The sequence below is a fragment of the Oryctolagus cuniculus genome, chromosome 1 (assembly GCF_051225735.1).
Source record: "Oryctolagus cuniculus isolate XC-2025 breed Fujian yellow rabbit chromosome 1, ASM5122573v1, whole genome shotgun sequence".
NCBI classification, from domain to species: Eukaryota; Metazoa; Chordata; class Mammalia; order Lagomorpha; family Leporidae; genus Oryctolagus; species Oryctolagus cuniculus.
Window position 1 is genome coordinate 10,635,683 of NC_142867.1, and position 24,888 is coordinate 10,660,570.

At 47.3% G+C, this 24,888-nt stretch overlaps 1 protein-coding gene across 1 annotated transcript; it reads right to left on the reverse strand.

Moving 5' to 3' along the window:
* Nucleotides 1-2,670: 2,670 nt before the first annotated feature.
* Nucleotides 2,671-24,846, reverse strand: SDHAF2 (succinate dehydrogenase complex assembly factor 2). The gene is made up of 4 exons (XM_002721021.6): nucleotides 24,786-24,846; nucleotides 22,472-22,695; nucleotides 22,284-22,393; nucleotides 2,671-3,386 (listed from the first exon to the last, which is right to left on the reverse strand). Exons 1-4 carry the CDS (start codon nucleotides 24,819-24,821, stop codon nucleotides 3,256-3,258), a joined length of 501 nt encoding a protein of 166 aa, XP_002721067.2. The 5' UTR covers nucleotides 24,822-24,846; the 3' UTR covers nucleotides 2,671-3,255.
* Nucleotides 24,847-24,888: the final 42 nt, after the last annotated feature.

Genomic DNA, 24,888 nt, shown 5'->3' on the forward strand with positions numbered 1-24,888 from the left:
TGGTTTCAGCCTGGCTCAGCCCTAGCTACTGTGGCCATTTGGGGAGTGAACCAGAGGATGGAAGGTCTCTTTCTGTCTCTCCCTTTCGATAACTCTTTTTTTTTTTTTTTTTTTTAATACTAACCAGGTTTGTACTGCTGCTGCACTGGCTGGAGCTGAAGAAACAAACCAGGTGACCTGCAGGTAATAAATGCCCTATGCCAGTAAGAGGTGCCTCCCATGAGCCCTCAGAGACACACTCTGAGGCCCAGAGAGCTGGGGCACAAGGTGTTTGGCTTATGGACTTTTTTAGACTTGAAATAATTAAGAAGTGCTGGGAAGGTAACAGCCTTTCCTGACCCAGTTTGATGTCATGTGGGAGCCTAGGAGAGAGGACTCACAAGACCACTACCAAAGGGTCAGGGCAGGGCCCATCACAGGCCCTGAATGAGGCCAGGGAGCAGGGTATGCCAACCTGGAAGGAATGAGTCTACCTTCTCTTCCTCAGGATCCTTCGGGGGTTGCTGGTTCTTGCTATATGTTTATTAATTTTTTAAAATGCACTGTGGCCAGCCTTGTTTTGCTTAATGCCTAATAAAGGGAAAACTGTTTACATAGCACCCCTGGGCCTGACACTGAGCAGCTGAGGTTAGCAAGATCCTTCAGTTTCAAAGATGACACAAGCCAGTGGCCTGGGAGGAAAACAATTCCTTTAGAAGCATGCCAGTCCCAGGTGAAAGGGGGAGCAGTTGAACATGACGTTAAATAAGACACAATCAGGGTAAGAAGGGATCAGGCTTGCGAGGCGGGGAGAGGCCAAGCCGCATACTTGGCTTCTGGGGTTGGTTGCATAATGTGCACAGGATAAACGGGCAAGGCAAGGCCTGACTCGTGTGCAGCTCTTACAGGCCAGCTCCGTTTCTATATATAAACTCCCTCCCAGTAACATTCTCCCCACAGGACATCAAAGGCGGCCCGAGCACGGCCAGTCTCGCTATGCTCCCAGGGTGACGTCTTCACGTCTGGCCTGCTTCTGCCTCCAAGTCTCACTCCCATTCCTCACATGGGTCAGAGTGCTAGATTTTTCCATCAAAGGTCTTGTCACCAGGGTCTGTTTACTGTCCAGTCTTAGCCCGCTGCTGACACTCTGTGGTTAATTTAATAGGCTTGGATTTTCGAACTGCAGACAAGATTGTCCCGCGCAGAGCCACGGTGACCTCACTGATAGGCCACGCAATTTGTATTGGGGACAGGTTCAGTCTCAGGCTGAAGCCACGAGCAAATGCTGACATTCACGACTGCTGAGTGCATGCTGTGTGCTAGGCACCACATACAAGCTGTTTTATCTCGTTCCCTCTGCTCCTCTTGTGTGCTAGGCACCATGTACAAGCTGTTTTATCTCGTTCCCTCTACTCCTCTCAGCTAGTGGAGGCAGGAAGCATCATAATCTCCATTTTGCAGAGGAGGAATGTGAGGCCAATTCATTTATCCAGCAGGTAAGCAGAGGAGCCAGGATTTGAACTCATAACCAGGGTATTGCACCGCGTCCTTTCTGGAGAAAGGACTTGCGAGAGCGCCACTGGAGGCCAAGTTCAGATCCACTCACTCTGGGAAGCAGCTGGTGGCTTCTTGACAGTCATGTAATAACAGGTCGTATCTGAGAATGGTCAGGTTTCCAGCTGTACATTCTATTAAATATCCAGCAACAGGGGCTGGTGCTGTGGCTAAGTGGGTAAAGCTGCTGCCTGCAGGGCCAGCATCTCATATGGGCGCTGGTTCATGTCCCAGATGCTATACTTCCAATCCAGCTCTTTGCTGTGTTCTGGGAAAGCAGTAGAGGATGGCCCAGGTCCTTGGGCCCCTGCACCGGCATGGAAGACCCAGAAGAAGCTCCTGGCTCCTGGCTTTGGATTGGTGCAGCTCAGGCTGTTGTGGCCAATTGGGGAGTGAACAAATGGATGGAAGAATTCTCTCTCTCTGCCTTTCTCTCTTTGTATAACTCTTTCAAATAAATAAATAAATCTTAAGTTCATGAGATTTGGAGACAGAATGAGCTATGCTGAATTCTGGGTTTCTGATTAAAAAGCTACTTGGCCTTGGACAAACTACTCTGAGTCTACTTTCTCATCCACAAGAGGCCTAACACCTCACTTGTCTCTGGTCTGCTGTGAGGCTGTTATGAGATCATGGACATAAAGGATTGCTCTCTTCCTTTCCCTCCTTAGCCAGGACACCAAGGGGCAGGCAGGACCCCAGACCCCAACAAGGCTAGAAGCAGGTACTTGCTTCAAGTGGGCAGCTGCCATGGTCACAAAGCACCTGATCATCAACGCTGGCTGGCTTTCTTCTGGTAAGCACCTTTAGATGGCCGGGCCCAGCCTGGGTGACTGACTCTTGAGACTGGATTACGGCTAAGGGCACACCCTCCGGGGAGCTCACCACTACAAGGCAGAACTCTCCTGGCCCCAGAGCTAAATGCTTCCAACCAATTTATTCTAACACATCACGTCCTCTGTGTTACTATTCAGTCAACTAAAGTCACTGTGAAGACTGTAGAAATGAAGGGAAAAGTTTGCCATAGCACTGCATGAAATAAAACCTATAATTGCAACCTTGTAAAACTGTATGACTATGGTTATTATGGGAGGAGAGGCAAAATGAAAATAATTGTAAGAGCTGGGGAACTATAAATTTCTTTTTATCATTATTCTTTAATATTCAATTATCTCTCAATTTACAAAGTGCGTGGTTTAAAGAAAATCTGACAACAAAGACACAGACACTTAAGCAGTATGGCCTCATTCTGCCTGCTGTGCTTTCAACAGTTCAGCTCAGGGGGCCTGGATCAACTTCCTTTGGCAGAAAGGATCACACCAGGTTGGAGGGAGGGGAATTTCACTTTAACAAAGCCCTGGACCACCAGGGTCGGGGGTGGCTTCCACACAGCAGGTACAGCTGGCTACCTCTTTCTGGGAGTACTTGCAGCAGAAGCAGCGAGCCAGCAAGATTTCTTCCCCTACAGCGCCCTCTTGTGGCAGATCTGCCAGTAGCACTGGCAGCCAAAGTCAGGCCATAGTGTCAGCAACACTGACAACCACTCACAAAGGTCAGAACTGAACAAAAAAGTGCCAGAATGAGTCACACGGCTCAGCTACATTTATGTCCTGTGGGGGAGGGTGAGTTAAGCGCCTCAGAAGAAGCAAGAGGCCAAGATCACATCCACTGGGAGTAGTTACCATCTTCAGACTGAGAGCCTTGCCAGGCCGTGGGCACAGCTCAACGTGGCTTTTCAAAGAGGTACTCCAAATCCGGGGCACGCAGCCTCTGCTCCTTGTTTTTGTTTTTAGCAAAGTCTCTCAGCAGTGCCATGACTTCATTTTCAAATATTTCTGGGGCCGGTTTTGCTTCTGCAAGAGAAAAGTAGACAGAAAGAATTATGCCACAGTCAGTGCTCAGATACAAGGATCTTAAAACTTTCTTGAAACTGTCCTTGGCCAAGAACCACAGATGGCTATCCAGACTGCAGACTGTATCCATTCTTTCTCGAGATGTACAGCATACATGATGTCAGCCTGTAGGCCAACAGCTGCTCCCATGCCGTGTTTATAGAGAACGGCTGCTTTTATTTTTTATTTATTTTATTTTATTATTATTATTTTTTTTTTGACAGGCAGAGTGGACAGTGAGAGAGAGAGACAGAGAGAAAGGTCTTCCTTTGCCGTTGGTTCACCCTCCAATGGCCGCCACAGCTGGCGTACTGCGGCCGGTGCACCGCGCTGATCCGATGGCAGGAGCCAGGAGCCAGGTGCTTTTCCTGGTCTCCCATGGGGTGCAGGGCCCAAGCACCTGGGCCATCCTCCACTGCACTCCCTGGCCACAGCAGAGAGCTGGCCTGGAAGAGGGGCAACCGGGACAGAATCCGGCGCCCCAACCGGGACTAGAACCCGGTGTGCCGGCGCCGCTAGGCGGATGATTAGCCTAGTGAGCTGCGGCGCCGGCGAGAACGGCTGCTTTTGAGTTAGGGCAGCAGAGCTAAGTCACTGGGGCAGTGACCATATGGCTGCAAGACTGAGTATTTATTGCCCAGTACTTTTCTTTTTAAAGATTTATTTTTATTTATTTGATAGACAGTTACAAACAGAGGTAGAAACAGAGAGAAAGAGAGGTCTTCCACCCACTGGTTCACTCCCCAGATGGCAACAACAGCCAGAGCTGAGCTTAATTCAGAAGCCAGGAGCTTCTTCCAGGTCTCCCACGTGGGTTCAGCAGCCAAGGACTTGGGCCATCTTCTACTGCTTTCCCAGGCCACAGCAGAGAGCTGGATTGGAAGAGGAGCAGCTGGGACTCGAATTGGCGCCCATATGGGATGCAGGTGACAGCTTTACCCGCTACACCACAGCACCGGCCCCTTGTCCGGTACTTTACTTTGTGAACATTCTAGCACCCCTGGTCTACATAGTTTTGGCTATACCACCGTGCTTTGCATCTGGCATTTCAGTTTCTCCAAGTACTATGTCTCCCTCTCTAATCTGCACATTTCCTGAGACAAAAGCTTCTACTTTATCAGTTAGAGGTCCTAGGTTAGAAGTGACAGAAACTTCAGACATTTGTAAACTTAAGCAAAAAGGAATTTTCTGGAATGCTATTTGAGGCACTGTAACAAAATGGAGAACCAGATTTAAGCAGACAGGCAACCCAGGCACTGGCAGCAGAGCAATGAGAACGCCAGCACACTCTCGCAGTCTCACAGCAGTGCTGCTCACCCCAGCCGTTTCTTCACAGCATTCCAGCAGTGCTCCTCACCCCAGCCGTTTCTTCCACCCTTAAGACACTTGCTTAAGGGGCCCACATTGTGGCGTAGTGGGTAAAACTCCTGCCTGCAATGCTGGCATCCCATATTGGTGCTGGCCCAAGTACTTGAGCCCCTGCACTCACATGGGAGACCCAGAGGAAGCTCCTCACTCCTGGCTCTGGGTGGGCCCAGCTCTGGCTGTTGCAGCCATTTGGGGAGTGAACTAGCAGATGGGAGATCCTCTCTGTCTCCCACCCTCCTTCCCATAACTCTTAAATAAATAACTCTTTTTTAAAAAATGAACTAAAAGGTAAGTTCAAGGGCTGGATGTTTGCAGAGTGGTTAAAATGCCACTTGTGGGGGTGAGGGTCAGTGTTGTGTCACAGCAGGTGAAGCCACAGCATTTGTGCTGGCATCCTGTATCAAGATGCTGGTTTGAGTCCTGGCTTCTCAGCTTCCAATCTAGTTCCCTGCTAATGTGCCTGGGAAGGCAGTAGAGGACGGCCCAAGTACTTGGGCCCCTGACTCCCACATGGGAGATGAGGATGGGCTTTCTGGTTCTTCGCTTTGGCCTAGCCCAGAGCTGGCTGTTGCAGCCAACTGGGGTCTAAAGCAGTAGATGGAAGCGCTTTCTCTGTGTCTCTGTCTATCTCTTTCTTTTGCTTTACCTTTCAAAAAAATAAAGTTATGCAAAAAAAAAAAAAAAAAAAAAAAAAAAAAAAAAGATAGCACTTGGGACACCTGCATCCCACATTGGAGAACCTGGGTTAGAGTCCCAGCTCCACTGCCAACCCCAGCTTCCTGCTAATGTGCACCCTGGGAGACATTAGGTGATGGTTCAAGCAGCTGAGCCCCTGCCACACAGTCTGGAGACCCAGACTGAATTCCTAGCTCCTGACTTAAACCTGGCCCAGCCCCAGCTGTTGTAGGCATTTGGAGAGTGAATGGAAGATCTCTGTCACTCTGCCTTTCAAATACATAATTGTTTTAAAGTAAGTTTATTTTGATGCAAACAAATTTTGAAATCTATGCACAGTTTTTTTCATAATATGCATTTTCATGAACTTTTTGAAGACCCCTGCTATGCATGGATTCAAACTTTTTTTGCACCAAAATAAATTTTACCTTTTAATTTCAGTTTCTACATACAGCTTTGTGTAAAATGCTAGGAGAGGGAATTCCTCAAAACCAAGCCCAATTCCCTTTCAGCATGGGACCAGGCATTCAGTGAGTGTTCTGGTTTTTTGTGATGCTCAAAATAAAATCAAGATTGGGGCCTCCCTCGAGGATATAGAAAGTTGGAAAGAAGACTGCACCGATCTGGGCAACACGAAAAAGCCAGAAAAGCTACCGATACACCTTCTCTTGAAGTTATCCAAGACAGCACAAACAATCCAAGAGGCCCTCACGGGAGAAGCTGACATGAGGACTTGTTCTCTGTAACAGGCACAGGAAGAGGATACCAGGCACCACACAAACTGCTAAGAAAAATTCAGCTGAAGTTTGTAATGAACTGTTAAATGCCAAGTGTGATTTTGTCTAAGAATAAAACCCCTGGGAACCGCAAATACAAGTGCAGCTGACAGGTTCTTCTCAACAAACCTCCATTGTGTGTGCTCCAACAAAGACTGGGCACAGAGCAGGCAGCTGGCGACCTCCTCCTGCAGGATGCAGGCCAAGAGCAGGGGAGCAGTCAAAACGGGGAAAAAAGCCTAACGCTCAGTTGGACCCTCTCCTCTACAGAACGGAAGCCTCCACTGACCAGGAGACCCTGTCTCACAGCGCACAGGTGAGTGACCATGCGTGCTGATGGAAGGGCAAAAGAAAAACAAAATCCTACCCTGGGGGAGGGGCAGGATCACTGAGCATTCCCAGGTCCCAAGCACAGGGTCTCAGGGACTGCCTGAGACTAAGGCTGGAAAAAGCTAATGGAGAACATCCTCCAAGCTCGTCTCTCCTAAACTAAGGGGCAGCAAGCAGAAAGCAACAGGATCTACTGTTGGGGGAGGTGAGAGCAGGGGCACACATTGCCTCTGAGGCTGAAAGCTGAGGGCAGAACAGGAACACCGAGAAACAATCTCTAAATAGCCTCCACTCAAGCACACCGAGGCTAATGATGCCCTGAAGGTAACCAAGGTAAAGACAAAAGCCAAACTGCGGGCTGGGCAGTCTGCACAGGATCAAGATACGGCTGGGCACATCTGGATCTCATACGGGAGTGCCTGGGTCTCAGTCCAGCTCTGCTCCCAATTCTAGCTTCCTGAAAACGTGAACCCCGGGAGATAGTGGATGGATGGCTCACGCACTTGGGTTCCTATCACCCATGTGGGAGACTCATATTGAGTTCCCAACCCCCAGCTTCAGCCAGGCCCAGCCCCAATCGCTGTGGGCATTTGGGGGAGTGAAGCAGTGGACTGAAAGAACTGTCTCTCTCTGCCTCGCAAATAAATAAATAAAAATTAAAATCTAACCCGGCTTCATTCCTAACTTGACTGACTTGATCCCTCATACTAATAAGCATGCAGAAGCAGCATGCTCATTTCTAGGAATACTGTTTGCCTCAGTCTTTACTGCTTCATCATGATGTCTAACACTGGATGAAAAATCATGATACACACACAAAAGAAGGGGGGAAAACTACACTGTCAAGGGGGCAAAACAATCAATGGAAACAGACACAGAGATGACTGAGGTGTCTGAACTATCAGCTAGGGAATTCCAAATAACTATGACTAACATCAAAGACTAGTGGAGGCCGGTGCCACGGCTCAATAGGCTAATCCTCCACCTGCGGCGCCGGCACACCGGGTTCTAGTCCTGGTCGGGGTGCCAGATTCTGTCCCGGTTGCCCCTCTTCCAGTCCAGCTCTCTGCTGTGGCCCGGGAGTGCAGTGGAGGGTGGCCCAAGTGCTTGGGCCCTGCACCCGCATGGGAGACCAGGAGAAACACCTGGCTCCTGGCTTCGGATCAGCACAGTGCACCAGCCGCAGCGGTCATTGGGGGGTGAACCAACGAAAAAGGAAGACCTTTCTCTCTGTCTCTCTCTCTCTCACTGTCCACTCTGCCTGTCAAAAAAAAAAAAAAAAAAAAAAAAAAAAAAAAAGATTAGGGGAAAACATAGTCAAAATGCATGAGCAGATGAGACATCCCAGCAGGGAGCCGACAATTATAAAACACATCTGGGGCTGGCGTGGTGTCGGCATCCCTTATGGGTGCCGGTTCTAGTCCCAGCTGCTCCTCTTCTGATCCAGCTCTCTGCTATGGCCTGGGAAGGCAGTGGAGGATGGCCCAAGTCCTAGGGCCCCTGTACCCGTGTGGGAGACTGGAGGAAGCTCCTGGCTCCGGATTGGCACAGCTCTGGCTGTTGAGGCCATTTGGGGAGTGAATCAATGGATGGAAGACCTTTCTCTCTCTCCCTGTCTGTAACTCTACCTCTCAAATAAATAAATAAAATCTTAAAAAAAAAAAAAAAAAAACAACCTCACATCTAAGTACTAGAAATACAGTAGCAGAGGGGCTAGTGATGTGGCACAGTGGGTAAGGCTGCTGCCTGTGGTGCCTGCGTCCCATACAGGTGCTGGTTCAAATCCTGGCTGCTCCACTTCTTTTTTTTTTTTTGACAGGCAGAGTGGACAGTGAGAGAGAGACACAGAGAGAAAGGTCTTCCTTTGCCGTTGGTTCACCCTCCAATGGCCGCCACGGCCGGCGCGCTGCGGCCGGCGCACCGCGCTGATCCGATGCCAGGAGCCAGGAGCCAGGTGCTTTTCCTGGTCTCCCATGGGGTGCAGGGCCCAAGCACCTGGGCCATCCTCCACTGCACTCCCTGGCCACAGCAGAGGGCTGGCCTGGAAGAGGGGCAACCGGGACAGAATCCGGCACCCCGACCGGGACTAGAACCCGGTGTGCCGGCGCCGCTAGGCGGAGGATTAGCCTAGTGAGCCGCGGCGCCGGCCCGGCTGCTCCACTTCTAATCCAGCTCCCTGCTAATGTGCCTGGGAAAGCGTGGAAGATGGCCCAAGTCCTTGGCCCCCTGCAGGCAGTGGGAGACAGAGAAGCTCCAGGATCCTAGCTTAGGATGGGCCCAGCTCTGGCTGCTGTGGACATTTGGGGAGTGAACCAGTGGATGGAAAACCTCTCTCTGTCTGTCTCTGCCTTTCTGTAACTCTATCTTTCAAATAAATAAATAAATCCTTAAAAAAAAAAAACAAAACAGTAGCAGAATGACTTCAACAGGCTCATCATGAGATTTGACATAATCCAAGGAAAGAATTAGAAAATAGGTCAGGGGCCGGTGCTGTGGCATAGCAGGTAAAGCCATCACCTGCAGTGCCGGGATCCTATGTGGGCACTGGTTTGAGACCCGGCTGTTCCACTTCCAATCCAGCTCTCTGCTGTGGCCTGTGAAAGCAGTGGAAGATGGCCCAAGTTCTTGGGCCCCTGAACCCACACAGAAGACCCGGAAAGAAGCTCCTGAACCCACATAGAAGACCCGGAAAGAAGCTCCTGGCTTTGGATTGGTGCAGCTCTGGCTGTTGTGGCCAGTTGGGGAGTAAACCAGCGAATGGAGGATCTCTCTCTCTCTCTCTGCCTCTCCTTCTTTCTCTATAGGATGCTTTCAAAGAAATAAATATATCTTAAAAAAAAAAAAGAAAATAGGTCAATAGCTACTAGCCAACACAAATCACAAAAACTGATATATAAGAAGAAAAATGAGTGAAAAATGCAAAGCAGAGAGTCCAAAAGCTACAGGACAATACTAAATGACCTAACCCAATGTAACTGGAATTCCAGAGAAAAAGAGAACAAGGCAGAAGAAATACCTGAAGACAGAATGGCTGAGATTTTTTTCCGACAACAGTGAAAGATATAGAAACACAGATACAACATGCCCAGGGAACACAAAGCAGGATAAATACCAAAACAAACAACCAAACACATCATATTCAAACAGCTAGAAACCAAAGATAAAATACCAAAGACACTGAGAAAGAAAAGACACATACAAAGTAATGAAGATACAGTAGGCTTCTTTCAGAAACTTGGCAAACCAGAAGACAGCACATGTAACATGAGAGGAGTCTGAAGCTTGCAGTGTGCTAAAGGCAACCAAAGCAACAACAAAACCCAAATCCAGCTCAATTCCAGACTAGATGGACTCCATTCTGCACACCAATGGTCCAATAACACAAGTGTGCCCTCTTTTTTTTTTTTTTTTTTTTGACAGGCAGAGTGGATAGTGAGAGAGAGAGATAGAGAGAAAGGTCTTCCTTTTGCCGTTGGTTCACCCTCCAGTGGCTGCCGTGGCCACGCGCTGCAGCCAGCCCACCGCGCTGATCTGATGGCAGGAGCCAGGTACTTATCCTGGTCTCCCATGGGGTGCAGGGCCCAAGTATTTGGGCCATCCTCCACTGCACTCCCTGGCCACAGCAGAGAGCTGGCGTGGAAAAGGGGCAACCAGGACAGAATCTGGCACCCCGACCGGGACTAGAACCCGGTGTGCCGGCGCCACAAGGCAGAGGATTAGCCTAATGAGCCGCGGTGCCGGCCAAGTGTGCCCTCTTAAATTGCAAGAAAAAAAAAAAACAAACACAAAACTGTGAACACAGTATCCTGTAATCTGTGAAAAAGTCTCTCTAAATGAAAACCAAAGCCAAGAGAATTCCTAACAGCCTGCCTTCAACGCAAAAAATACTTAAGGAAGTTCCTCAGGCAAAAGGAACTGCCTGTTTGTAACTCTGCCTCTCAAATAAATAAATCGGTAAAAAATTAATAAAATAAAGATGCATACTAGAAACCCTAGGGCAATCACTAAAATATACAATTATAATTTGTATAAAAACTTATCAGATTAGGCAGGCACCGCGGCTCACTAGGCTAATCCTCTGCCTAGCGGCGCCGGCACACCGGGTTCTAGTCCCAGTTGGGGCGCCGGATTCTGTCCCGGTTGCCCCTCTTCCAGGCCAGCTCTCTGCTGTGGCCAAGGAGTGCAGTGGAGGATGGCCCAGGTGCTTGGGCCCTGCACCCCATGGGAGACCAGGAAAAGCACCTGGCTCCTGGCTCCTGCCATCGGATCAGCGCGGTGCGCCGGCCGCAGTGGCCATTGGAGGGTGAACCAATGGCAAAGGAAGACCTTTCTCTCTGTCTCTCTCTCTCACTGTCCACTCTGTCTGTCAAAAAAAAAAAAAAAAAAAAAAAAAAAAAAAAAAAAAACACCTTATCAGATTAGACAAAAAATGAAGACTACATAGACTGTCTACAAGAAATTCAATTCAAACACAAATATAAATGATAAGTTAAAGGTACAAAAATGATGTGTTAGGAACCCTTCCAGAATGGCCTGCAAATTCCCTGCTACCCTGGGGCCCAAGCCCTGCGTGATCTCTAGGACTGCTGTTCCTATGATTAGGCTGTAATCAGGCTGTGAATTGGCCCTCAGCCACAGATGTTGCCCAGGCAGGCCGGATCTAACCACGAGAGCCCCTTCAAAGCACAGCTTTCCTCAGCTGGTAGCAGAAGGGAAGCCAGAGAGCTGTGAAGCAGGACAGGGATCCATACGACAGCGGCTTTCCATGGCTGGGATGGAGGAGGCCAAGTGGGAAGGATCTTTAGGAACTGAAAGAGATGGACAGTGAGCAAGACAATAGAGATCTTAGTTCTACAACTGCAAGAAAGTACATTCTTTCCTGGTGGTGTAGCCAGTAGAGCCACCACCTGCAATGTCAGCATCCCATATGGGCACTGGTTTGAGTCTCAGCTGTTTCACTTCCAATCCAGCTCCCTGCTAATGTGCCTGGGAAAGCAGCAGAATATGCCCCAACTGCTTTCCTGGAGGAAAGTCCTTGCTCCGGGCTTTGGATTGGCCGTTGTGGCCATGGCGGGAGTGAACCAGCAGACGGAAGATCTCTGTCTCTTTCCCTTGCTCTCTCTCTGTAACTCTGTCTTTCAAATAAATGAATAAATCTTTTAAAAAGGAAAAGAAAGAAAATGAATTCTTCTAACAACCCAATGGGCTTGGAAGTAGATTCTTCCCCAGTCTCTAGGCAGGAACGTAGAACATCTGATCCACGACTGCAGACTGAGTGAGGTCTTGGGCATGGCTCTGACCTACAGAACCATGAGCTAATAAAAGTCAGTGAGAGGGGCCGGCACTGTGGTGCAGCAGGTTAAAGCCCAGAGTGCTTAAAGGTCAGTTACTCTACTTCCAGTGAGAGCAGATACCCTAGGAGTACCTGACCCTGGACAGGGGTCTCACACTTTCCCAGAATGGACAGTGTCATGACTCATGGTGACTTGCTGGGACTAAGAACACGGCCACTGTCAAGCACAATGAGGAGCGGTTTTAGAGATGAGCACCTTACAAAGAAATTAAACACTCCCCAAGGGCAACATATCTAGCTTGAAAAAAGTAATGTGCAGGGCCAGCACTATGGCACAGTTGGTTAAAATCATGGCCACCGCATGGGAGACCAGGAGGAAGCACCTGGATCCTGACTTCAGATCGGTGCAGCTCCAGCCGTAGCGGCCATTTGGGGGGTGAACCAATGGAAGGATGTCCTTTCTTTCTGTCTCTCTTTCTCACTGTCTATAACTCTACTTGTCAAAAACAAACAAACAAACAAACAAACAAAACAAAACAAAACAAAAAAACTACAAACACCAACAACCATGGCCAGCAGCACTGGCATCCCATATGAGTGCTGGTTTGAGTCCCAGCTGCTCCACTTCCAATCCAGCTCTTCGTTTAGCCTGGGAAAGCAGTAGAAGATGGCTCAAGTCCTTGGGTCCCTGCACCCGCGTGGGAGACCCAGAAGAGGCTCCTGTCTCCTGGCTTTGGATCAGCGTAGCTCCGGCCGTTGAGGCCAATTGGGAAGTGAACCAAAGGATAGAAGGCCTCTCTCTCTGCCTCTCCTTTCTCTGTGTAACTCTAACTTGCAAGTAAAATAAATAAATCTTCAAATAAAAAAGAAATTAAAAAAAATAAAACAAAACAAAAACAACCTGGAGTACCTTACTCCTTTTACTATCTGGACATTTCAGAACAAAGAATAGTATGGTTAGGGCTGGTGCTGTGGCTCAGTAGATTAATCCTCTGCCTGTGGCGCCGGCATCCCATATGAGCGCCGGTTCTAGTCCTGGCTGCCCTTCTTCCCATCCAGCTCTCTGCTATGGCCTGGGAAAGAAGTGGAAGATGGTCCAAGTCCTTAGGCCCCTGCACCCACAGGAGCCAGGCTTCTCCTGGCTCCTGGCTTCGGATCGGCGCAGCTCGGGCCATTGCGGCCAACTGGGGAGTGAACCAGTGGATGGAAGATCTCTCTCTCTGCCTCTCCTCTCTCTGTGTAACTCTGACTTTCAAATAAATAAATCTTTAATAAAAAAAATTATAGAGATTACAACACACCTCTCATAGGAACTGACAGATTAAGCACTCAGAAAATCAGTTAGAACATAGAAGACATGAAGAATAGTATCAATCAACCTGACTTAGTTGACATAGAAAACTTTACCCATAAGTACAAAACACATCATATTCATGTGCACTTGGAACATTCATCAAGACAAAAAGTCAACAAATTCTGGAAATTTTCCAAATGTTTCAAACTTAAACATCATACATCTAAATAACTCATGGGTCAAGAAGAGTCATTTGTGGGTTGGAGTTGTGGTGCAATGAGTTAAGCCTCTGCCTGGGATGCTGGCATCCCAAATGGGCAGTGGTTCAAGTCCTGCCTGCTTAACCCCCAATCCAGCTCCCTGCCAATGTGCCTGGGAAAGCAGCAGAAGATGCAGTAAGTACTTCAGCCCCTGCCATCCATGTGGGAGACCTGGATGGAGTTCTAGGATCCCAGCTTTGGCCTGGCTCAGCCCTGGCTATTGCAGCCATCCGAGGAATAAACCAGCAGCTGGAAGATCTATCCATCGTTCTGTCTCACTCACTCTTAATCTCTCTGCAATTTTGCATTCAAATTTGTAACATGAAGCTCAAACAGTGCTAAGAAAATTTATAGTATTAAATGTTTATAGTGGAAAAGGTTTCAGGTCAATGAGCTCAGCTTTTACCTTAAGAAACTAAAAACAGCAAATTAAGTACAATGCAAGGAGAAAAAAGGAAATAATGGAAATAAGAGCAGAAATCAGCAACACTGAAATCAGAAAAGTCAGTGAAATAAAAAAAACTGGTTCTTTGAAAATACGAATAAAATTGAGAACTTCTAGCCAGACTGATCAATTAAAAAAGGATAAAAGACGGATATCACTACAGCTCCTTGGATATTAAAAGAAAAAGAGATTAGAAATTTTGTGTCCACATATATAACTTAAATGAAATAAATATATTTATTGAAAGATTAATTATCAAGTCTTACCTTAGAATAGGTAACCTGAATCATTTGAAATCCATTAAAAAACATTTAATTTTACAGTTAAAAACTTCCAATAATGAAAATCCTAGGCTTTGCTAACAAATTCTATTAAACGTTAAGGAAGAAATAGTAATTCTACAAAAAGTCTTCAAGAAAACTCAAGAGGAGGCTGGTGCCAGCACACCGGGTTCTAGTCCCGGTCGGGGCGCCGGATTCTGTCCCGGTTGCCCCTCTTCCAGGCCAGCTCTCTGCTGTGGCCCAGGAGGGCACTGGAGGATGGCCCAAGTGCTTGGGCCCTGCACCCCATGGGAGACCAGAAGTACCTGGCTCCTGGCTTCGGATCAGCGCGGTGTGCCGGCCGCAGTACGCCAGCCGTGGCGGCCATTGGAGGGTGAACCAACAGCAAAAGGAAGACCTTTCTCTCTGTCTCTCTCTCTCTCACTGTCCACTCTGCCTGTCAAAAAAAAAAAAAAAAAAAAAAAAAAAAACAACAACACACCTCAAGAGGAAAGTGCACCTGACCCCTCTTTTTAGGAAGCTAACATTACCCTGTTCAAAACCAGAAAACCACTACCAATACACACCAATATCCTTCCTAAGACAGATTGTCAAATTATTGGCAAGTGGAATCCAACAATATCATTACCGTGGAAAGGAAGGTTGGTCTAAGATTTGAAGATTAATCAGCCAGTCCTTTCGCATATCAATAAGCTCAGGGAAAGAATGCCATCACTAAGAAATGATCATCTTAACAAATCAACAGCATTTGACAAAATTTATGATAAACTGCTCAATATACTCAAAAAAAAGGAAACTTTCTCAACCTGGTAAAAGACATTTATAGACCAGCACCATGGCTCACTAGGCTAATCCTCTGCCTGTGGCGCCGCACCCCACGTTCTAGTCCTGGTTGGGGGGCCGGATTCTGTCCCGGTTGCTCCTCTTCCAGTCCAGCTTTCTGCTGTGTCCCGGGAAGGCAGTGGAGGATGGCCCAAGTGCTTGGGCCCCGCACCCGCATGGGAGACCAGAAGGAAGCACCTGGCTCCTGGCTTTGGATTGGCGCAGTGCGCCGGCCGCAGCAGCCATTTGGGGGGTGAGCCAACGGAAGGAAGACCTTTCTCCACACTTGATCTTAGCCAAAAGGCCAAGAAGCGATGGGAAGACCTTTCTCTGTCTCTCTCTCTCACTAACTCTGCCTGTTAGAAAAAAAAAAAAGGCATTTATAACCAACCTACAGCTAAAATTATGCCTAATAGTGAAAGGTGAAATACTTTACCCCTAACACTGGTGAGGCAAGGATGCCTATTCTCACCATGGTTATTTAAACCTTATTATGCTGGAGTCCTGAATATCATAATAAGGTAAGTATAAGACAGAAAATGAAAGAAAATCATGTCTAGTCAGATGATACAACTGTCTACACAAAAAAATCCCAAAGAATCTTCAAAGGAACTTCTAAATTGATTTAGCAAGGCCACATTCTACAAAGTCAATATGCAAAGATCAATTATATGTCTACATTTTAGCAACAAGAAATTGGAAAAGTCTAAAAAGTAGCACTTTTGGGCCTCTGCACCCACGTGGGAGACCCGGAAAAAGCTCCTGGCTCCAGATTGGAGCCAACTGGAAAGTGAACCAGCGGATGGAAGACCCCCCCCCCACCCGGTGTAACTCTTTCAAATAAATAAATAAATCTTAAAAAAAAAAGAAAAAGAAAAAGAAAAAGGATTGTACGTACGACAGTAATCCCTTCAGGCATCTGCCCTAGAGGTTAAGCTGCTGGTAAGGATGCCTGTGTTCCATACCATAGTACCTGGATCTAAGTATTGGCTCTGCTCCAGAACCTAGCTTCCTGCTAATGTATATCCTGGGAGACAGCAGGTGACGGCTTAAGTAGCCAGGTTCTTACTACCCACGTGAGAGATATGGATTGAGTTCCTGGCTCCCAACTTTGGCCTGGTCCAGGCTAGCCATTGCAGGCAGTGGAAGAGTAAACCAGTGAATCAGAGTTCTCTCTTTGTCAGTCTGCTTCTCTCTCTGCCTCTCAAATAAATATTTTTTTAAAAAATAAATAAATAGGGCCGTGTTGTGGCATAGCAGGTAAAGCCACTGTAATGCCAGCATCGCATATGGGCACTTGTTCGAGTCCCAGGGGCTTCACTTCCTATCCAGCTCCCTGCTAATGGCCTGGGAAAGCAGGAAGATGGCCCAAGTACCTTGGCCCCTACTATTCACATGGGAGACAGGATGAAGCGCCTGTCTTCCAGCTCTGGCCTACCCCAGCCCTGGCCATTGAGGCCACCTGGGGGTGAACCAGCAGATGGCACATCTCTGTCTCTCCTTCTCTCTGTAACTCTGCCTTTCAAATCAATCAATCAATCAATCAATCAATCAATATTTTAAAAATATTGCAGGGCCGGCGCTGTGGTGTGGTAGGTAAGGCCGCCGCCTGCATTGCCAGCATCCCTTATGGGCGCTGGATTGAGTCCGGTTGCTCCACTTCCAATCCAGCTCTCTGCTATAGCCTGAGAAAGCAGTAAAAGATGGCCTAAGTCCTTAGGCCCCTGTACCCGCGTGGGAGACCCAGAAGAAGCTCCTGGCTTCTGGCTTTGAATCGGTGCGGCTCCAGCCATAACGGCCAGTCGGGGAGTGAACCATCAGATGGAAGACCTCTCTTTCTCTCTCTGCCTCTCCTTCTCTCTGTGTAACTCTTTCAAGTAAATAAATAAATCTTTAAAAAAAAAATTGCAACTCTTACACTCTTATAGGCAGAAGAATTGTGTACTGGCCATTAAGGAGGCATTGCTTTAATGATCTTATACTTCAAGGTAAGTTCTACAAAAACTCTAGCAGTGAAAGCATTATGGATAGATTATAAATCGTCTGTCCCACATCTGTTAAATTCCCAAGCCTGGAAAAGCTAATGTCAATTTGACATATGATGATCCAATTTGTACAATAAATTGCAAACCTGTGGGGAAAAAAACCCTGCTCTTTGACAATGTGAAGAAAATGAAAAGACAAGCCATAGACCAGGAGAAAAATCTTCTGGACACTTAACTGATAAAGGACTCGAGTCAGGAATCAGTTAAGAACACTCAAAACATGGTAAGAAAACAAACAACCCAGTTTAATGGTACTTCTTAGAATGGCTAAAAACAGAAATGAAATCCTGAGACTAATGAATGCTGGGGGAACTTCAACCTTTCCCTTCACACCTCCTCCCTGGCGACCACTCATCTGTTTTCTGTTCCTAGTGCTGCCCGTTCCAGAGCAACACAGAAAACAGCAAACTATGGCCTACTGCCCATTTTTCATTTTTTAAAGGATTTTAAAATTTTTTAATTTATTTTTCATTTTATTTGAAAGGCAGAGAGACACAGGCACAGAGAGAACGTCTGTCCACTGGCTCAGTCCACAAATGCCTGCATCAGCCAGGGCTGGGTCAGACTAAAGCCTGGAGCCCAGAATTCCTTCTTGGTCTCAATTTGGATAGCAGGGACCTAATTACTTGAGCCATCATCTGCTGTCTCAGAGATGTGTATTAGCAGCACAAAAAATGTGTATTAGCACACAGAAGTGGAGTAGTTGGGACTTGAACCAGGCACTCTGATATGGGATACAGGCATCCCAACAGGGGACTTTGTTGTTACTGTGCCAAATGCCTGTTCCTGCTACTTTTATATAGCCTGAGACCTAAGAATGATTTTTACCTTTTCCCCCCATTAACTAATTAAACAATTAGAGAGCCACAGTGATGGAAAGAGAGAATGAGAGGAACCAGTGCTGTGGTGTAGTAGGTTAAGCATCTGCCAGCAGTACAAGCATCCCATATGGATACTGGTTTGAGTCCCAGCTGCTCCACTTCCAATCCAGCTCCTTGCTGATGGCCTGGGAAAGCAGAAGATGGTCCAGATGCTTGGGCCCCTGCACCCACATGGGAGACCCGGAAGAAGCTCCTGGCTTCGCATTAGTCCAGCTCAGGCTGTTGCAGCCATTTGGGGACTGAACCAGCAGATGGAAGACATCTCTTTCTCTGACTCTCCCTCTGTAACTCTGCCTCTCAAACAAAAAAAATAAAACTTTGAAGAGAGAGAGAGATGAAGCTCTTCCATCTTGAAGTTCATACCCTAAATGTCACCAGCGGCCAGGATTAGAACAAAGCCAAAGCCAGAAGTCAGGATCTTAATCTAGGTCTCTCAAATAATTGGCAGGAACCCAATCACTTGAGTCATCAACACTGCCTCCCAGCGTCTACATTAGCAGGATGATGCAATCAGGAGTGGAGCAGATACTGAACTCAGTTACTCCAATATGAGATGCAGGAATCATACCCAGCATAATAACTGCTAGGCCAAACACTTGCCCTTTAGAATGAGTTTTAAGGGGCCAGTGTTGTGGCTTAGCAGGTAAGGCCACCACCATATGAAGTGCTGGCATCCCATATGGATGCTGGTTCAAGTCCTGGCTGCTCCACTTCCCATCCAGCTCTCTGCTGTGGCCTGGGAAAGCAGTGGAGGATGGCACAAGTGCTTGGGCCCCTGTATCCACGAGGGAGACCCAGAGGAAGCTCCTGGCTCCTGACTTCAGATCAGTCCAGCTCCGGTCATTGTGGCCATCTGGGGAGCGAACCAGTGGATGGAAGACCTTTCTCTTTCTCTTTCTGCCTTGTCTCTTTGTAACTCTGCCTTTCAAATAAATAAATAAATCTTTAGAATGAATTTTAAATGGGAAAGGAAGGAAATTAAGAATATTCCATGACAAATAAAATTACATGAAATTCAGTGTCCATAATTTGTTGGAGGCTAACTTCTGGTACGGCAGATTGAGTCGCCACTTGGGATACCCACATCCCAAGAAGTCCTTTGGGTACCAGCTACTTCATTCCCAATACCGCTTCCTGATAATGTGCCTGGGAAGGCAGCAAATGACGGCTCAAGTATCTCCATCTCTGCCACCCACCTGGGAGACCTGGGTGGAGTTCCAGGCTTCTGACTTTGGCCTGACCCATCCCCAGCTGAGGTAGGCATCAGGGAGAATAAATCAGTGAATGGAGACCTCTAATAAATAAATAAAATCTTCAAAATTTTTTGTTGTTGTTAGAACACAGACACACTTATTTATTATCTATCCTGCTTTCATGCTACAAAGGCAGAGTTGAGAAGTTACAACAGAGACCACATGGACTCCTTGAAGCTAAATACTGACTCTTTGGCTCACTACAGAAATGACTGCTGGGTCTGGCGCTGTGGTATAGCAGGTAAAGCTGCCGTCTACAGTGCCAGCATCCCATATGGGCGCTGGTTCGAGTCCCGGCTGCTCCACTTCCGATCCAGCTCTGTGCTATGTCCTGGGAAAGCAGTACAGGATGGCCCAAGTCCTTCGGCCCCTGCACCCGTGTGGGAGACCCGGGGGAAGCTCCTGGCTCCTGGCTTCGGATCGGCACAGTTCCAGTCATTGCGGCCAACTGGGGAGTGAACCAGCGGATCGAAGATCTCTCTCTCTCTCTCTCTGCCTCTCCTTCTCTCTCTCTTTCAAATAAATAAATAAATCTTAAAAAAAAGATTGTTATAAAGTGAGACATCCACTTACCACATGACTCAGCTATCATTCTCTTGGGTATTTACCCAAGCAACACTACACTAAAACCTATGCTCACAAAATCTGCAAAAAATGCTTACAACAGGGGCCGGCACTGTGGCATAGTGGGCTAAGCCTCTGCCACTGGCAGCAGAGAACCTCTGGATCTAGTTCTGGCTGCTCCTCTTCCGATCCAGCTCTCCGCTATGGACTGGGAAAGCAGTCGAAGATGGCCCAAGTGCTCGGGCCCCTGCACCCATGTGGGAGACCTGGAAGAAACTCAGCTCAGCTCTGGCCGTTGTGGCTATTTGGGGAATGAACCAGCAGATGGAAGACCTTTCTCTGTCTGTCTATAATTTTGCCTGTCAAATAAATAAGTAAATCTTAAAAATGTTTACAGCAGTATAATCACCTAAAACTGGAAAAAACCCTCAAGTCCCTCAACTGGGCAATGGATAAACAGTGAAGGCTCTTTTTTTTTTTTTTTTTTTTGGACAGACAGAGTGAACGAGTGGACAGTGAGAGAGAGAGAGAGAGAGAGAAAGTCTTCCTTTGCCGTTGGTTCACCCTCCAATGGCCGCCGCAGCCGGCGCACCACGCTGATCCAAAGGCAGGAGCCAGGTGCTTCTCCTGGTCTCCCATGGGGTGCAGGGCCCAAGCACCTGGGCCATCCTCCAGTGCCCTCCTGGACCACAGCAGAGAGCTGGCCTGGAAGAGGGGCAACCGGGACAGAATCCGGCACCCCGACTGGGACTAGAACCTGGTGTGCCGGCACCGCAAAGTGGAGGTTTAGCCTAGTGAGCCGCGGCGCCGGCCTGGCAATGGATAAACAAACTGTGGTATACCCACATGTGAAATTACTCAACACAATAAATGAAATTTTTTTTTTTTTTTTTTTTTTTTTTGGACAGGCAGAGTGGACAGAGAGAGACAGAAAGGTCTTCCTTTTGCCGTTGGTTCACCCTCCAATGGCCGCCGTGGACGGTGTGCTGCGGCCGGCGCATTGCACTGATCCAAAGGCAGGAGCCAGGTACTTATCCTGGTCTCCCATGGGGTGCAGGGCCCAAGCACTTGGGCCATCCTCCACTGCACTCCCGGGCCATAGCAGAGAGCTGGCCTGGAAGAGGGGCAACCGAGACAGAATCCGGCACCCCGACCGGGACTAGAACCCGGTGTGCCAGCGCCGCAAGGCGGAGGATTAGCCTATTGAGCCACGGCGCCGGCCTATTAAATGAACTTTTGATTCAAGTAGCAGCATACACTTTGCTAATTCAGGGCCAAAGATCACACAGTGAATATTTTAGACTCTCTGAGCTTTCACTGGTTGTCTAAGTCTCTAGACTTTGTATTAGTACTCTTACAATTGAACATATAGAAGGGCATCTATTTTCTGATACAAACATTGAGAAATGAAAACAGGAGACCCAAAGTGTGGCAGAAATGGATTAGAAGTCCCCTAATATCCATTCTCCCTGCTCCTTCCATCACTTTTTTGATAACAGAATTCCCAATTTAGCTAGGCACATAGAACAGATTATATTGTCTCCTCCTTATGGCTAGAAGTCATGTAACTAGGTTGGCTGAAGGAAAATCAGTGGAGGATAATGTGTAATTTCCTGAGAAGGATCCACAAAAGGGATATTTGCTTCTGCTTGCTGTTCTCCCAGCTGAAACACAGACACGACAGAGATTCTTGGACCACAGTGCAGACCACACATGCTGAGGGTGTCGGAGCAGCAAGTCAGGAAGAATTTGGACCTCTTTATGTATTTCTTTAGTTATTTGAGAAGCAGAGAAACAGAGGAAGAGAGAGAAGCAGAGTGCTCCTATCTGTTAGTTCACTCCCTAAATGCATGCAATGGCCAGGGCTGAGCTGGGGCCAAGCTGGGAGCTAGGAACACAATCCAGGTCTCCCATGTGGATGGCAGGAACCCAGTGACCTGAGCAGCCACCACTGCCTCCCATGGTCTGCACTGGAAGGAAGCTAGAGTCGGAAGTCAGAGGTAGGAATTGAACTCAGGTACTCCAATGTGGCACGTGGCATCTCAATTGCTAGGATAAATATCCACTCGGGATCTCACGACTTGTTGAAGCCCCTCCATGAGCTCTGGAGAGCCTACCTCTCGATTTCTGTTGTAAGAAAGAAGTTTATATTGCTTAATCCATGACTGTCTTCCATCTTTTACTCACAGCCAAAACTAACCTGAAATACAGATTCCATTCCTCGTAAAGGCAGTGCTTGTAGGTCAAAGGGGCTGCCACTGCGGTGCACGTACAGAGCTGTGTGGGTCCACACAACTCCCAGCCTGGTTCCTCAACCTTCCCTGTGATGCCGTGAAGCTTCACGTGCTGTTGCACGAAATCCCCCTTTTGCTCAAGTTACAATAATTTGTATTCTGTCTTGCAAGGAACTTCAATTAAAACACAAATTTTGCACACTTTGGGAAGATTGAGATAGTGTCCGGGTTGAGTGTCCACTGCATAATTAAAAGAAAACCATTGCCTAGAATAAAATTCCAGACTCAAGTCAGCCTCAGTCACTCTATTTTCATATTATGCTGCTATTCCCAGTACCTGTGGCCCAGTAGTAAATATCCCAGTCATTACTAGGCTCGTTAATCAGGCGATCATAGAGGTTCAGTTGCTTCTCTGTCATGTGGTGCAGATGTTCTTTGGCAAAGAGGCTAAAAACAAGAAAGAAAAAGGCTGAACAGGCTGCCACTGGTCAAAGAGAAGTGACACCCAGATTCCTCTTTCCCTACCTGAGGAGGATGCAGTTTTCCAACATTCCCCTCTTTCTGCTCTCATATAGCAGGCGGGCTCTTTTGGTTTCTATGGATTCATCAGTTCTCTCCTGCCACGGAGGCAAAGGGATCTCAATCAGGTCTTTTTGGGAATCTGTTGGGCTGTTCCCTCTGTAGAAGCGTCTGGATGATGCGACACTGAGCAAAGGAGACAACAGGTTGTGCCTTGACAGTACAAGCACCTGAAATAAAAAAGACACAAACATCTATAGAGAACAAATACCACTGTTGACATTTACTCAGTGTTTACTAGGTGCTAAATATCTTCCATCCCAGTTGTTAAGAAGTCAATGCTGGAGGCCAGTGTTGTGGTATGGTGGTGTTAAGCCACCACATATGACGCTGACACACTGTGAGTGCCAGTTCAAGTCCTGGCTACTCTGCGTCCAGTTCAACTACCTGCTAATACACCTTGGAAAGCAGATGATGGCCTGAGCACTTGGGACCCTGCCACCCACATGGGAGACCTGGATGGAATTCCACACTACTGGCTTCAGCCTGACCCAGCCTGGCCACTGTGGCCATCCGGGGAGTGAATCAGCAGATGGAAGACCTCTCTCTCTCTCTGTCACTACCTCTCTCTGTAACTGTGTCTTTCCAATAAAGAAAATAAATCTTTAAAAAAAAAAAAAAAAGAAAGAAAAACAAATCAAAACATGACACCACAAAACAATGGAACACAACTGATGAAAAAGGGATAGACAAAAAAGTGATAAGACAGAAAACAAGGAACAAATAGAAAGAGTAACTTTTTCCCTGACAGTAATTGCTTTAAATACAAATGGATAAATTCCCAATCAAAAGACAAGGGTAGCTGAATGAAAAACAAAACAAAAAAATGATACATAGTCTCTAAGAGATTCATTTTAGATTTAAAGACAGGAGCTGCCGCTGTGGCACAGTGGGTGAAAGCCCTGGCCTGAAGTGCCAGCATCCCATGTGGGCACCGGTTCTAGTCCCGGCTGCTCTTCTTCTGATCCAGCTCTCTGCTATGGCCTGGGATAGCAGTAGAGGATGGCCCAAGTCCTTGGGCCCCTGCACCCACATGGGAGACCCAGAAGAAGCTCCTGGCTCCTGGCTTCGGATCAGCACAGCTCTGGCCGTTGCAGCCATCTGGAGAGTGAACCAGTGGATGGAAGACCTCTCTCTCTGTCTCTACCTCTCTCTCTAACTCTTTCAAATAAATAAAATAAATCTTTTAAAAAAAGAGAGATTTAAGGACACACATAGGCTGAAAGAATAGAAATGAAATTCCACACAGCAGGGATGACCATACTTACATCAGACGAAACAGATTTAAGTCAAAATTGTCACATGACACAAAAGACATTAAACAAATATAATGTTCTAAATCAATTGTCCAGAAAGGTCTAACTATAACCAGATGCACCCAACCACATCAGAGCATCCAAATACACAAGCAAACAGAACTGAAGGAAGAAACAGAGAGCAATATAGTAATTTTAAAAATGGCCAGAACATCCAAACAGCAGGTCAATAAGGAAATAGAAGACTTAACAATACTACAGAGCAAAAGACCTACAGATATATACCCTTCATCCTACCCAACACAAGCAAAACACACATTCCTCTCAAGAATACGTTCATTCTCCAGGATAGATCCCATATTTCATCACAAAACAAGTCTCAGCAAATTTAAGAAGGCTTAATGAAGCACACCAGATGATCTTTTCTAACCTCAATGGAATAAAACTCGAAATCAAAAGCAGAAAGAAAAATGACAATTCACAAATACGTAGTATTAACACATTCCTTGAAAAATCAACGGGCCAAAGATGGAATCAAAAGGGAACTCAGAAGACGTCTTAAAACAAACACTAAAATCCAACATACAAGAAATTATGAGATGTAACAAAAGCAGTTCTAAGAGTGAAGTTTATGGTGGTAAATGCCTACATCAAAAAGCAATATAAAGAGGAGACTGTGAAATCAGGGTAGGCATTTAAAAGGACTTAAGAAACAGGCAGAGAGGGCGCTCAGAGGACAGAGGAGGACAGAAACGGGTGCCCTCGCGGACTGACTTTTCAGCCAGATACTACCAGGTGAGCACACAGCAGGCTCACCAAAGCAGGGAAGCGATCTGAATTTCTTCAGCAGCAGGATCGGCCTCTCCTTGGCCTCCCTTTGCCCTGGGCTACCGGACAGCTGAACGCTCCCGCTTGTCTCCATGACCCCAGAAAACGAAACTTAGTCCCTGATACTGCTGGCCCCCGGCCCCGGCCCCAGCCCCTGGAACCTCCGCGTTCCTCACCCGCGCCAAAGCCGGGAACGCAGGGACCACCGCCATTTTTCCCAACCCGCACCGGAAGTCCCCTCTGGACTACTTCCGGGAACTCCTGACGTCTGGACTAGCG

Excerpts from the sequence above, each read along its gene's own strand:
- SDHAF2 (XM_002721021.6), bottom strand. The coding sequence starts at position 24,821 with ATGGCGGTGGTCCCTGCGTTCCCGGCTTTGGCGCGG. Across the intron at positions 22,696-24,785 it reads CGTTCCCGGCTTTGGCGCGG|GTGCTTGTACTGTCAAGGCA; the intron begins GTGAGGAACGCG and ends TTTTTATTTCAG. Across the intron at positions 22,394-22,471 it reads GAAAACTGCATCCTCCTCAG|CCTCTTTGCCAAAGAACATC; the intron begins GTAGGGAAAGAG and ends TCTTGTTTTTAG.